This window comes from Helicoverpa zea, chromosome 9, assembly GCF_022581195.2.
Source record: "Helicoverpa zea isolate HzStark_Cry1AcR chromosome 9, ilHelZeax1.1, whole genome shotgun sequence".
NCBI classification, from domain to species: Eukaryota; Metazoa; Arthropoda; class Insecta; order Lepidoptera; family Noctuidae; genus Helicoverpa; species Helicoverpa zea.
In genome coordinates this window covers 2,698,237-2,713,382 of record NC_061460.1, presented here as the reverse complement: position 1 = coordinate 2,713,382, position 15,146 = coordinate 2,698,237, and the positions used below count along the sequence as shown (strand labels likewise).

General features: G+C 37.2%; 1 protein-coding gene across 1 annotated transcript; it reads right to left on the bottom strand.

The window, feature by feature from the left end:
* Nucleotides 1–3,243: 3,243 nt before the first annotated feature.
* LOC124633512 lies at nucleotides 3,244–14,224 on the bottom strand. The gene is made up of 4 exons (XM_047168760.1): nucleotides 13,999–14,224; nucleotides 11,019–11,175; nucleotides 4,780–4,899; nucleotides 3,244–4,424 (listed from the first exon to the last, which is right to left on the bottom strand). Exons 1-4 carry the CDS (start codon nucleotides 14,041–14,043, stop codon nucleotides 3,442–3,444), a joined length of 1,305 nt encoding a protein of 434 aa, XP_047024716.1. The 5' UTR covers nucleotides 14,044–14,224; the 3' UTR covers nucleotides 3,244–3,441.
* Nucleotides 14,225–15,146: the final 922 nt, after the last annotated feature.

The window sequence follows — 15,146 nt, the reverse complement described above, 5'->3', positions numbered from 1 at the left end:
ATACTTTGATCAAACCAAAAATCGTTGAAAGAGTTAATTAGCATGCATCACCTCTATTTTTTTTAGAATTTTATACCCCGTAGTTATAAAAATAGAGGGGGGGGGACATACTTTTTACGACTTTGAGAGCTGATATCTCAAAAACCGTTCACTTTAAGAAAAATGTTTTTTAGAAAACTTTATATCATTTTAAAAGACCTTTCCATTGATACCCCACACGGGTATGTACATCGAAAAAAAAAATTTCATCCCTCAGTTACATGTATGGGGGGCCCCACCCCCAATTCTTTTTTTTACTATTTAGTGTCATATTTTTGTAGCGGTTCATACAACACATATTCCCATCAAATTTCATCACTGTAGTACTTATAGTTTCCGAGTAAATCGGCTGTGACAGACGGACAGACGGACAGACGGACATGACGAAACTATAAGGGTTCCGTTTTTGCCATTTTGGCTACGGAACCCTAAAAAGGGCGTCTTCGTGAAGCACAGGATTTTTGAGGTTCCCTCCCTTGTTTGTCACAATTTTGGCATTGGATTTATTTTACGAGTAGTTCATATAGTTTTTACCTACCACCTAAAGGTTTATCATGTAAAATTATATTTCCCCCTAAATCATAATAAGCATCAATTGTAGGTATTTTATCGTACACAACAATTTATTAAACTTTATTGACGAGGCCAGAGCTCGTGAGAAATAACCATTGTCGGTATGAATTGTATCCATAATAATATAATTTTAATTTGCATTTTATGATCATGAATCATTTGGCTTCAAGCAGTGACAAACAAAAACAAAGACTAATAATTATTTTGACAGCATACACGACGTTAAAAGGCGCGGGAAAATTCAGTGACGCCATGATGCGCAAGACTTTTTTCACAGGGAGACGTTGACACTACCCACTCAATCCTACAAACTTGGTAAAATGTAACAAAGATATGTTAAATCCTTTGTTTGATTGAAATATGACATGCCTCGTTGTTTTTGTACAAGGCTTAATTAAAATGACAATGGACAAAAAACTTGGCTTGGTGATCTTTTAAATTAATGGCCAAACTTTACAACAGACGTCAAGTAACTTAGCGATTTGGTTAAATTCCCTCGAACAAGATAGGGATAGGGTTGTCTGTGGTGGCAGTTTTCAGAATTTTCTGTTTCTCCCCAAAAATAAGGTTCTCAATAATAATTCGTCGTAATCTTTTGTTATTTTAACAGACCAAGACATAAAATTATCAATTCAGTATAATAATTTCCACAAAATTAATTTGCGCTGACCTCTCCATCGTTTCAGTTACGGTTTTTCCGTGCCGCGTCATGCCAAACAATTCATAGTTTTTTGTACACAGGTGTTACGCTAACGTGAATGGAAATAGTTCTGTCAGTTTTCTTTAGTTAACGCGATAGGTAAAACATTTCACAAACAGGACACAACAAAAGAACTATACATAGGTAACATGAAGTCTCGTAATTAGACTACCAAATTAAGAACAAACGTGACGTGACTTTTTTAAACTATCAGTCCTTTGTGACTGTTTCACATATTTTTCAAGTTCGTTATTTCGAGATTACACATTGTTGCTCTTGGCTTTTCTATCTACCCTTATTTTTGGGTTTTTTTACGGTTTGTTTTTACCTCACTGTCATTAGGGTTACCTATCTTTATCATAACAGCTCTGCTATAAATGCTAGGCTTCAGCCACAAAGTCGTAAATAAATACTTACTAACTTTTTAATACTTTTCTTCGTTTGGCACCTTCTTATCATACCAGCCCAGCCAGTCCATTACAATAGCCATTACAGAATATAGGTCATTTCAGCACACCTTCATCTTATATTGAATAACTTAGCTGCAATAAAATATGTAAGTAGCGTTCTGATGATTCACATAGGCAAGTGAATAACAATGCAAACCTTGCTAAACAATTAGATCAGGCTACTAGGTAATATCTACTTCCGAATCACGCCGTACTGTAGTATGTCGCAGTCAGCTGATCTTGACATTCGCTAACTCGACTAATTCATTGCAACATAGCCAACAGTAGGTACTCAATGAACCATGCATTCGGCGTGTAAAGGTCCCTCTTATTAACACGAACTTTGAAAGACAAGCGTTCATTTATCGCAAGTGATGCGTTGCGAAATAATTTCGTTGAATGAAGGCGTTGAACAAGGTTCCAGCAAAAAAGTTAGTTATTAACCTCAGATATAGCATGACAATTGAATAACAAAACCTGCCTTATGTAAACAATGTTGTATTTGACAGAATTAAATCAATGAGTGTTCTTAGCAAGTTTTAACGCAGTAACAACTCCAAACGGTATAAAAATATACTTGGATAAGTACCTACAGGTATCCTTCCTAAAGCTATAGGTTCACCCTGCAAAATTGCAGTCCTAATACTCAAAAAGCTCAAAAAACTTGTCGGTGTAACGTCTTTTGATAAAGCAACATACATTTATAATGACGTGATCTCACATGAAAATATATCCTATTGAGATTAATGTATATGTATGCACACAAGTGCATCAACATAAATGTCCGTGTTATTCATACTGGGCGCGTATGTACTATGTTTACTAAATAGTGCACAATGGGCGATGTTGTAAAGCAATGTATGTCTCGACCTAAATGTAGTCTGATAAACTTAAAGGTACATTAAAGGCATATAACATTCTGAGTAATTTAACCAAGCTTCACACTACGCAAACGACGCCGACGGAAATATCCAAGTTTGTACTGAGAGATCGATGGTCCTAACATGTCCAAAGTGCCTAGAGACTCTCAGAATCCAGTCATTAAACCTTTAAATTAAGAGACCGCTTTTCTTTTTTTATTCAAGTTGCTTCTTAAATTGCTGTTTCTGGCTATTAAAACTTTAGTTGTCAGATGACAGTTATAAATAATTCTTTTTTCTTTCGGAGCCTTACAGGTAACAATGATCATAATTAGAGGCCGCGGACATTAACGTGTCTTGTAGATAACTACGTGCAGCAATTCTGGTTTATATGTATGTGTCACAAGATCATTATTTTAAAATTAAGTCTAATCTTCCACTTACAAGTTGTTGGAGCAACGAACTTCCTACAAGTCAATAGGTGCCATGAAATTACGTCTTTACCTTGGCATGTCATTAATTCTTTTGTTTTCAAACAACTTAGCAATTTGGATGTGAGAAAACGCAATGTAATTGAATTAGGGGGAGTAATTAAAATACATGGAAGTTTATAATGACGAAATATATGCAAAAACTTTATTAGTATTCTTACCTACTGATTAATAAAATAAATGTCTTACATACACCCGCACTAAAGGTGGTTTCAGAGTTCGTCAGTCATTGTTCATCGTGGCATTATGTACAGGACATGACGACGAATTTGTTCTGCCATTATGTGGCATTCAGCATTATCACGCATCGTTGTATCGAAACTTATTCACTATTTGGTCGGACTGTGTCTGGGTGTCCGCAGGTCCCTTTTGTCCGGCCACCGTCCGGCCGTGTACTGTACGTATCCGGGGTCTGTCGGCGTGCCGGATGCTCTACCCTCCGTATCTGTTGTCTCCTTCTCCTCAATAGGTTCCATGGGGAACAAAGCTGGAGTATCGGCTCTTTTTGACCTTGTCGACCCTCGCAAGTAGTCTTCGAGTTGTTGCAAGGTCGGTGACGGCACAGTCTTGGCTTTGGTGGGCGATCTCGACCGCTTTTGTTCGTAGGTTGGCGACATCTCGTCGTACAAGCCTTTTAATCTCCCTGTCTTCACTTTTGCGAACACAGGCGTCTGAGGTTCAGGTAGATAGTCTTCTTTCACTGATAATTTCCCAGCAAAGTTATCGAGGTAATCCCGCAAATATTTCTCATTGAATTTGGCTAATTCTTGTTCATAGTGAAACCTATCAGGAATGGACACGGGATCCGACAGTCGGACGTAATTTCCAGCTTCTATACCATTGCGAATGGAACCGAATTTCGATTTTTGCAGTTCGTCTTTTTCAAGTGTGTCGTCGAAATGAGGGTAACTCGTTTTGGATTGTTGGAAGAGCGTCATTTCTTCTTTTTTCGTGTCCTTGTCGGGTAAATTCTTCTCTAAATCTAAATCTTTTGGTCTTTCTGGGGGAACATTTCCGTTGGCTTGTCCATTTACTTTTCCGTTAACACCATTGGCGTTTCCATTAGCTAAATTGGGCTTGGCCACGTTACCATTCAGTTTAGGAGAAGAGATTATAGACACTTTTTTATCAGCTTTGGGTGAAGCCACTACGGCGGTGTCAGTTTGTGAATTCTGGGTGTTGGTGTATATCCGGGGTCCCATGAGGTCTATGAGGAATAGCGCGGCTACGATGAGGGAGAAGCTGCCCAGAACTGATGCATTGGCCACGAGGGACCTGGGCACGGAGTCCAGGGACGCCAGTTCTAGACCACCTGCGGAAGACAGAAGACGTTACTTTATTTACACTCTTAAAGCACATCATGCGAAGTGTGTAGTGAATTGGAACGTAACATTATGCAATGTTCTCAATACGAAAGATCGAACATTAGTTCAAATCGATTCTAAATGTAAGCTTCAGAACCATTAAACCTTAATTGGCGATTTGGTAATGCCAGACTTGAGTTTGCATGACCAAAGATGATTGTGATTTAATTTTAGCATTCGTTATTTGATTAATAAGTACCTGGTTATTATTTTATAATTTTGCATGGAGACTGCCTCTTTAATTTGTTTTACGTCATAAATGAACTATATTATACATATGTTTAGTTAGTGAAAATTTCTTACCTAGTATTAAAAAGAACAGCATGCCGAATCCGAGGAAGTACCCCTCAAGTATCCGGCGTCCCCGAGGGATCTCCTGGAAGACTCGCGCCACGATCAGACCGAACGTTATGATCACGTAACCTGCCAACAAACACATTCAATTTACTATGCATCTCCAGTTAATGATGTGCAAGATATCTATACTAATATTATAAAGCTGAAGAGTTTGTTTGTTTGTTTGAACGCGCTAATCTCAGGAACTACTGGTCCGATTTGAAAATTTCTTTCAGTGTTAGATAGGCCCCTTCCGGGGCTGCGGGTTGTTTGAAAGAGATACCGCGGCCCTGGTACACAAAAGGCCTATGACGGAACACGACGGTTTTTAGTCAGTAAGAATCTGACACTCCCTCTCCGCTGCTAACCCACAGCGGGAGGGGTTGATGATTTTTGACGTCGTTAAAAAAAAAAAGGGTTAGATAGGCCATTTATCGAGGAAGGCTACTTTTTATCCCGGTACGGGAAGTAGTTCCCACGGGATGTGGATGAAACCGCTGGCAGAAGCTATAGTAGATATAGTGAGTAGGCAGGATTTTTGATGGATAGAGATGGAAACTATTAATACTATTAATATCGGTGAAGTAGTAGCATCATTGATAATGTTGGATAAAGGCAAGACTATAAATGAAGCGTTGGGTGCAACAAGGGCGTATGTTGTAAAATAGTTTCGAGAAAAATTACAATGAAAGTTTTAATGTCTTATATTATCTTAATACTTATAACTTGACTTACATTTAATTTATTATTTATTAGTGCCATGATTTAGCAAAAATAATAAGATATTACAACTATTTTAAAGAAATCAGAAACACCGTAAAATATTTTTTTTTAACCTGTGTTATCCGCCCTTGTTGCATCCAACTGGTAAAACAGACAAAACGTTAATTTTACTACTGAATTTTAAGGAAAATAAATAACAATTTGAATACTTATGTTATTACTTTTAATTAAAATGTAAGTTAAACATGTGTATTTATTACAATCACCGTTCAAATATTCAACTTTCTTAATATCTTTTATTTTTATTTTCGTGTTTTTAATCAGATTCATCAAAATATTCACTAGACTCAAGGGAATCTTCTGAATAGTTCTGAATCAGTAGGAACTGGCCTCCTGGACGGTCCAGTCTGATCTTCCTGGCCTGTCTGGAAAGTCAGGACCTGTTTCAACTACTCAGCATTTTCAGGTTTCATGAATGGTGTCAAGGATAAAACGTCTCTAATCTTTACGTCTTTAACTCCAGGTTTTTCCACCTGCCGCAAATTCAAATCATGTTTCTTTACTGGCAAAACATTTTTCTTAAATGTAAAATTTAGATCCGGAGATGCATAAAATCTTGAGGCCGTTATCACTCCTTCAGGACTAAAGTCTAGTTCGCTCTGGTTAACATCGGATCTATAGACACTTGAATCACTCGTTTCAGTCATTTTTTACATTAAAAAGTATTTTTAACTGCAGATAGGTCGTTACGTGTTTGAATTTAAACGCACTTTTGTTATCTATGCAACAAGGGCGTAACGCCACCTTCGATATTAATCATTTTAACGCGATCTAGAAGCGGTTGATCGAAACGAGTTTTTGGGATTCGAAACTAGATAGCCCAATGCATGTTTTGATGTGATAACATGAAAACGGGCTTTGGGTACCGAACGCCCTTGTTGCTCCCAATGCTTCAAATACACTATCTGCATATATGTATTTCTGTTCACCTTCCGTATACGAGGAAAAACTTAATAAGTTAATCACTTGAAAGTTATGAATAAGGCAGAGCTACAAGTCGCAGTGTAGGTACCTCATGAATAGCACTTAAGCAATTTTCTACCATTGTGTGGAGGATTAGTCACTTGCACCCCATCGACTTAAGACAACTTCATGACGAGGTATATGTTGCCCCATCAAAGAATAGCGCATTCAACCATAAATATTATATCTGCAGTTTTTTTTTGAGACATTTTATAATATGAATCAAGATCCAACCTTCAAGCAATTATGTAATTAATTATGTTTGTTGTTATTAACTGGCGACGTATATATTTTATTCTAACCTCACAGATAGCTATTCAGAACAGTAATAAGTATTTTCAGTAGGTAGTCTTTGTATTGTATGAGGTCATATCCCATACGACCAACTAAAGGCTTTGTATACACTGTACGCTTTCAGTATTGATACAAAATCAATGTATCGATATTATTGTTAGTAACTGAAAGGTTTGCTGCGCTGAAAATTTTTGAGCGCAGCAAATTAAATAATATGTACAAATCACCATACAATAACCATACAGCATGTAGTACGAAGGTAAGGCCAGGCACGCCGCTAGCTGTTTGTTCGCCCGCGTGCAAAACCGATTATGCCGCCCTACGACTACATATTATACTGGGTTTTGTCAAAAAATATATAAGGGGTGGGGTCCAGGGGGACCGGACCCCCCCGCCCATTCATATCCATTTTACTTGTCCAACAGAAAAAAATATGTACATGCACCGCTCTGATTGCAAAAAACGCACTTCCTTTTGGATACATAAATATTGCAATAGGTACATAACATATTACACATAACTTTTTATTTACTTGAAATGCTCTAAGTCTTAGAGTAACCTAAGAAGTCCTGGGTTAGCCCATAAGCAGACTAAGCAATTGCTTAGGGCATCAATACAGTGCAATCATTACCCAAGTGGCCCCTATGTATTGAAAGATTGTGATTAATGGGTAGGTACCAACATAATGTATATCAAAGTGCTTAGAACAGATTATGGGTAACTTAAACTAACGAAATTAAATATCTATAGCAATGTTTAATTTCAGTAAAATATGTTATTAATGGTTTTTGGTGGGTTTCCCGTTGAAAAAGTCGACGCATGAGACACATTTCATATGTAAGGAAGCGCGAGCGAAGCGAGCGCGAGATTTTTTTAGTCTAAGGACACAAAACAAATAAAAACCACTGTAAATTAACAAAGCAAAGTCAAAAAGTAAGATATGCACAGAAATGAAGTGCTAATGTACATGAAGCCGCGAGCGAAGCGAGCGCGATTTTTTCCTTAGAGTTTTCATGAAGTAAACATATCATAAAAAGCCAAAGTGAACAAAAAGCTATAACGGACGTGCGCGAAAAATGATTTTTCGGAATAGAATGCCTCAACAATTAAACAAAGATAAATTGCGATCAGTGCCGGTTTTAACTCCAGCGCCCTGGGCGAGATTTCTACGGCGCCCTTCAACTGCAATTCAAACCCATACGAAAAACAGAGGTGTGTGTAGTTACCGATTGCGCGAGCGAAGCGAGCGCGAATATATTTTTTTTATAGTTAACAAGTCGAAGCAAAAATTACGTAAAATGTAGCCCAATCGTACATAAGTTTTTGCTGGTTGGTGAATGCAAAAACACCGGAACATGTCTTCTGATTGCGCGAGCGAAGCGAGCGCGAATTTTTTTGTTATATTTTAGAACTCAAAACAAAAATTACTTAAAATTTTGCCCAAACGTACATAACTCTTTGTTGGTGTTGGCGCCTATGTATTATATTTTTGGGACTTAAAGTAGTACCGTAAATAAGAAAGTTCATATGGAAACTAGAAGTTACTTTCTTATTAATAAAAGAACTCAAAAACGACGCTACCTTTTTGCTAGGGTAGACTAAAATATTGTTGAAAAATAAAACAACTGTAAAGTGAAGCAAGCCCGAAAATTTTTGAGTTTTGGATCACTAAAAGTCCTAAACATATATAATAAAAAACGACTGTGAAGTGAAGAAGCCGCGAGCGAAGGGAGCGTGATTTTTTTTGAGTATTGGGACATTAAAAGTAGCTATATATGATAAAAAATTGAAGCGTAAAGTAAGGAAACCGCGAGCGGAGCGAGCGCGAAAATTTTTGAGTTTTGGGACATAAAAGTAGTGTTTGTTCGAGAATTTCTCAAATTTAACGCGGAATTAAACACAAATTCGCTTCGGCGCCCCTGAGCCCGCGGCGCCCGGGTTATTCGCATACGCTGCACCATAAGTTAAGATGGCCCTGATGCTATCCATTCATTTGGATACAGTTCTTGTAAGTTGCAATCTTTGATGAAATTTAAAACAAAAATAGGAGTAACATTCTGATCAAGGATTGGTGGGGGCGCCTGCGGTGCCCCTTATATCCGGCGCCCTAGGCCGTCGCCCAACCGCGCCCTACCGCTACCAACTGCGATATCTGACATGGAGGCGCGAGCGCAGCGAGCGCGAATTTTTTTGGGGATGCAAAGGGTGAACCCGTCAAAATGGGACGACCAAAGCGAGGGCGGCTATTGCTGTGTTCGGAAATATTGAAATCAAATAATTGGTAAAAAGATATTGTATTTTTTTAATATTACGTGATAAGTCACTCGATTTGCCGCCCCCTAGGACGTGCCGCCCGCGTGCGGTGCACGCCTTGCACGCCCGCTTACGGCGGGCCTGGGTAAGGCCAAATACCGATTAGAGACTACGGATTGAGTGTCCGAACTTTCACCTATTTAATCTTGGTTAATCCCAGTATACATATCATGTAGATTGCTAAACCTTAGAATCGGACCATACAATCAACCTCAGGATTATCGAGGAAACCCTAATAATAGAAATAAAAACCTGTAGGTTTATTTAAAAAAAATATCCAGTTCTAGTGCTAGATTTAAACCATCTGAAAAAACGTTAATATAAATAAACCATGTTATATAACGTGGGGATAGTTTTAATTAACCCAGTTTAACGCTACAGACACGAACTCTCTTCCAGATAGCAAACACCATAAAGGTTCGACCTCGCATGGGTTGCGCAACGACCAAGCCCATAAGGTGTAAACTTTACTACGAGTCGTAGAACATTATCGAATTATAAAGATGTTATGAAATTGACATAATATGTATAAACAGTTACTATTCACGTTGTTAGTGTAAATGATTGAATATTTAGTTATTTATGTGAATTATAAATATGGGTTTTATTTATCACATTCTTGTTGTGAAGTTGCTTAATGATATGAGAATCGAGTATTGCTGTTACGAGGCCATCTACTGACAAGTATTAAAAAAAAATGCGAATGCAGCATTTTAAACTTATTTCGATGAAATGTAAATTCTTTATCAGTACCCTACAATTTCCTAACTAGTGGTTTAGTTTAGATGAAACGAAGCTATAATTACAAATACCAAAGAACGCCTATTTTTTGCAATGATATTCTATTAATAACCTGGAAAACGACAACAGACCTAACAATTAATTATATTTCTTTAGATAAACATTATTGCATTCTTCTTACGCTACTTGTACTATGTATGTAGCTTCAACATAAATAAAGAACATAATCTTTGCAACATACTCATGTATTATGAATAACTACAAGGTACAAAGGTACACCTAATTATAATAGCTATAGATATGTATGCAAGTACCTGCTATACAAGTTCAATATTAAATAGATATTACGTAATTGATAGCATAACTTGTATTCGTTGTTTACTACTTGGCTCTATTGATCATTCCTTTGATTTAGAAGTCACGATACCTCGGCTTGTAAGGAGAGAAACCTTTATTGTGTAATCGAATAACATTTCATTCGCTTTTCACTTTTCCGACTATTTTGGGGTCAAGTTCCAGTAAAAGATGAGACTGAATTCCAATCTTGTACTTACATAGAACGATTATAATTCTACCAACGAAATAGGTATGTTATTAACATTCTGCGCCCATATAAAAACTGTCCTATAAAGTTGTTCCAATTCCATAATAAGAATCTTGATATCAATATTGGATCGTTGGGATGATTTTACCTAATCGATGGTGTTAAAAACGAGGTTAGAGTTAAAGTTAGAGGTGCTTGATTACAATAACCCCATTCTTTTACGTGATACTTTCAGGTTAACGATGTTAAAACTAAACTGATACTCATTAAGCGACATCGTTTATCAAGTGCTAACGAGGAGTAACCCACAAAATACATCTTTCTCCTCACATATTCATTCAAAATATGATTCTTATTAACAATTACGAATTAAAGTAACATCAAGGAATAAGGAATAACCATACATTTGCATAGGTTTCAACTTCAACTAACTAAATTCCGTTATTTAAGAGGGCTAGTGTAGTAGTAATATAACAATGACCTTTGCATAACATGTACCTATCTACCTGAATATAATAGGCAAGTAGGAGTTACTCTACATCACCTTGCACTAGTATTCATCACGTACCTCCATATATGGCATCAGCGAAGGCCCCGCCGACGGAGTCCCACGTGACGGAGGTGAGCAGCGACCACTCTCGCGACAGCTTCTGCAGCAGCAGCGCCAGCCGGGCCTCGTCATCTTGAGATATACGCTTCGCTACGAGGCAGGCCACGCACATCAACTGTGGAGAAGTTCTTATGTAGGGAGATTTCATTTTCATTTGGATTTTCATTTGGCAAAACATGGACTTTGCAATGTACCTAGACCCTACAAATACACTACAGTTAGGACTTTCAAGTCTAATTTCGATAAACATAATTTTCTACGGTGTATGAACCTGTTACCGTTGCCATAATCTATTACTAACCTAGGTATTCTACTATACATTGAGATACGGGGAATATAAATCAAGCCGCTACTTCTAACATGCGAATAAAAATTTAATGAAGCAAAGCTTAAACGATACAGATGCATGTAGCCGGGACGACTTCCTTTAACCTGATCATAAGCTCGGCCTATATAAGGACAATGTTGGGAATCGGAAACTCATTTTTAACCCTAACTTACCTACTAAAAAAACTCTAAACAATGTGTATTCGTCGGTGTCTAAAACCTCAGACCTTGCATACGCGACACACGTATAGGACATCCCAAAAGGAAATATCACTATTGTCCCACCAACAATGGGCGACCAGCAGAGTCGGTCCTTCGGCGATTGTCGCGCGTGACGTCACTGTCCACCGTGGGACCGACATTGGAGCGCGCGTGCGCAAAGCACTTAATTATTGTAACTACACGTAAATATGTGTGTGATAAATACGGAAACTGAATGACTGTAAAGGTTTCCTAATATACTTGTAACTACGTCGGTTATTTTCGTAAGATTAGAACTATCTAGCTAATAGGTAGTAAGCATGAGGAAGGACACGTTCCTAATTTGAAAAAACATATTTGCAAGCCAAAACAAAGTGGTGGTAATTTTCAAACACCGTTTATAAAATTGATTCCTCCTAATACGTAGATTAAGATATTAACTTAACAATAGCTCATAGCACTGATAACAAAATCGGTCAAGTCATTACGGCCGACGAATTCTAAGAACGCATTACTGTGTTAGGAAGCAAACTTATTGTAAGCAGACATAAATAATCTTAAAAGCTCGGAAATGTTTTTACTGATATTATATGTTAATAATACTAGCTTCGGCCAGTGGTTTCAGGCGCATCCCAAGGGAACTACTCCACGCACGAGTAAAAGGCCTATTCGCCTTCCTCGATAAATAACTAAAACATTTTCCATATTTTCCCGAGATTAACAGTTGGAAATCAGCAACAGGACGCAGCTAAGACCTACTGGAAGAATCTGCAGAAAGGGACTTCACCTAGGGACAGTATTTACCAGTCATAGAATTTTTGTTAGCTTGTCCTATGCATACACGCTTTTGATGAGCTATGACGCTACCTGTCTTTGATGTGACGGAAAGCCACCGCAAAAGCTGAGAAAGCACAATACTATCTCTCGAGATCCTTTTGCGACATCCAGGCTATGTTACGGAAATGTATTTTGCCGTTGGCAGCACACCTTTATAGTAACTATTACGTACAGTAATACTAAATTCCTTAAACCAAGTTATCTATCAGGTTTTATAATGATAGACATTGAACCTGCGACGGTAAGACGGTAATTACAGTCATTACAGTTAACATCGACAATTTATTGCTACGACTGATTCACACAACCTGTCTATGAGAAATCGAATAAAGCGGGATCTTTACTGACATAGCGAAAATTACTCGAAATCTGTTACATGGATGAAATGAATCCCGGGGGAAAATTCTGGATGCATAAGAAAAATTGTTGTTTAGGTAATGCAAAGCTTATTCTTATCTTCAAAGAGTATTTTTTTCGTAAGAGTAGCTATTCGACAACTCAATGGATTATAAAGTTGACACCAGTAAAGGCCAACTATTGTCTTATTGTTGACTCGTAGCGTCAACAGTTTATCTTTTTCCCGCAGTTAAAACCCCAGTCTTTGTAAAAACTTAAATCTGGGAATTGTGATAACAGGAAAATGCTGTTTGATTTATCGCCAGGAAACATGAAAAATATCTTATTCAGAAAATAATCTGATGGCTGTTTTGTGCCTATATTTTTTTAACCACGAATTGAATCTTCGCATGCAGAAACGATTCAACAATGGATGAATGAATTAGAAACGAGTAGAGGACAAATATATGTATGTTAAACTTGTGTCGATTTTGACAAGAATATAGGTACCATTAATTTAATTGGAACACGACAAAAGCTCTAGAAAGGTTTATGCAAAATGCTGCAATATAAGACCTGTTAACATTCCAAAGTATATCGCATAACGTAATATCAACGAGCAATTAATTGGGTAATAAGTATTTATTATTTGGAGTTAATTGCACAGCTTAAGCTGCTAGCTAGTAAGCACATGCCAGTTAGGTAATAACCAATAAGTACATGTTATTTCCTCTGACCGACTAAACTGTTATGTTAGTATCTACCGGTGCAAGTTAAACTGTTAAAACAGTTGTCGACTGTGATAAGGCGCGTAAACTTAAAAGTAAAACTGCTGTTATCAGACGGCAAGGCTTTATCGCCGTGTAGTGAAAGTTGTATGTTTATTTATGTATAGTAAGATTTGTATGTGTGATAAAGAAGTTTACCTTAACATTTCTAGGAATAAGTTATGTAAAAATAACTCATTCCCAACTATGGAAAGATTATTATAATATGTATATTACAAATTCATATTTTATTAAATTGAATATTTTCTATATTGACTACATACCTACATAATGCACTAAAATTGAAACTATATATAAACGTACTATTCTAATAATTAAAGATGCGGATAAATACACAACTTAATAACTAAATAAAAACTCTACGCTACATTTAACATGCAAGTTCAATAAATGCCATATTACCAAACCAAACAAGGTTGCATCACCGATCATGTTGCAACGTTACTTACGAACTCGACTATCTTCAGTGCGACCCACTTGTCGCACACCGCCATGGCTGGCCAGCTCAGCTTCACAACACACACGTCTCACTATCCGCGACCAAAGTTACGCGAGTGACATAACACACTCATAGTTTACAAGCAGACACCCGCGCGACGCGACCGCCGTGTTTTGTTTGAGGCTCGCGACCATTTTCACGGTGCGTCTGATGAGTGACATTGAAGGAAAACTTGAAGCGGCTATGGCTTGAAGTGGGCGAGCAGCGGTCGTGTCATGCAAGCCTCGACTGCAGCTTATCTCGCAGTAGCGTCCGTCAATGCTGACGAAACAGTTGCGATGAGATAACCATTACCATTTATTGGATTAGAGTGCATTTTGTGAATGAAAAGCAAAGTGCAAACCCATGTTAGAGAAATAAGGAAAGCAAGCAACGAAATAAAACAGCAAGGACATTAAACCATTATACTTAAATTTATTAATCAATCAATACTGGCATGCAATATTATTTAAAAATCTCATAAAACATCGAGAGATAAATTCATATTGTCTCGTTACAAAATGTTCAGATTTTGTTCATCGCATGTAGATAATTTCATAATGCTGAGTTTATTCATTGCTGAGAAAACAGTTCCAAATTGATTTACTTAAAACCTGATTTTAAATAAGACTTATTCATACACAGATAGTACAATAACATGAATATTTATTTCGTTGAAAAAACATCAAAAAATGCGGATTGCCAGTAGTGCAATAATCCTATGGCGGCCACCCTGGCGCGGGCGGCCCGCAGTTGCCCTTAATTCATATTATCTATAACATTAAAACAATATTGTAGACTCATGCTTAAAATATATCGATGCTGCCTTATAAAAGCTTCAAATTTAATACATAAATAATTATGCCATTCAATTGGATTCTTAATTAAAATACATTTAGGATTAAATTAAAATAATGTCTAAAATTAAATTCTAAATTTACCTCTCTTATGCCTTACAAGGAGTGCAAGAGACAATCCAGTTCAACTTGTGCAATAAGAAAACGGGAATTATGCCAAGGAAAATACGAATGCTCCTCCAAAGGGCAATGGAACATATTCATAATTGGAATACATTAGGTAATCTGTTAAAACCTTATGTATAATTTGATCATAATTGAT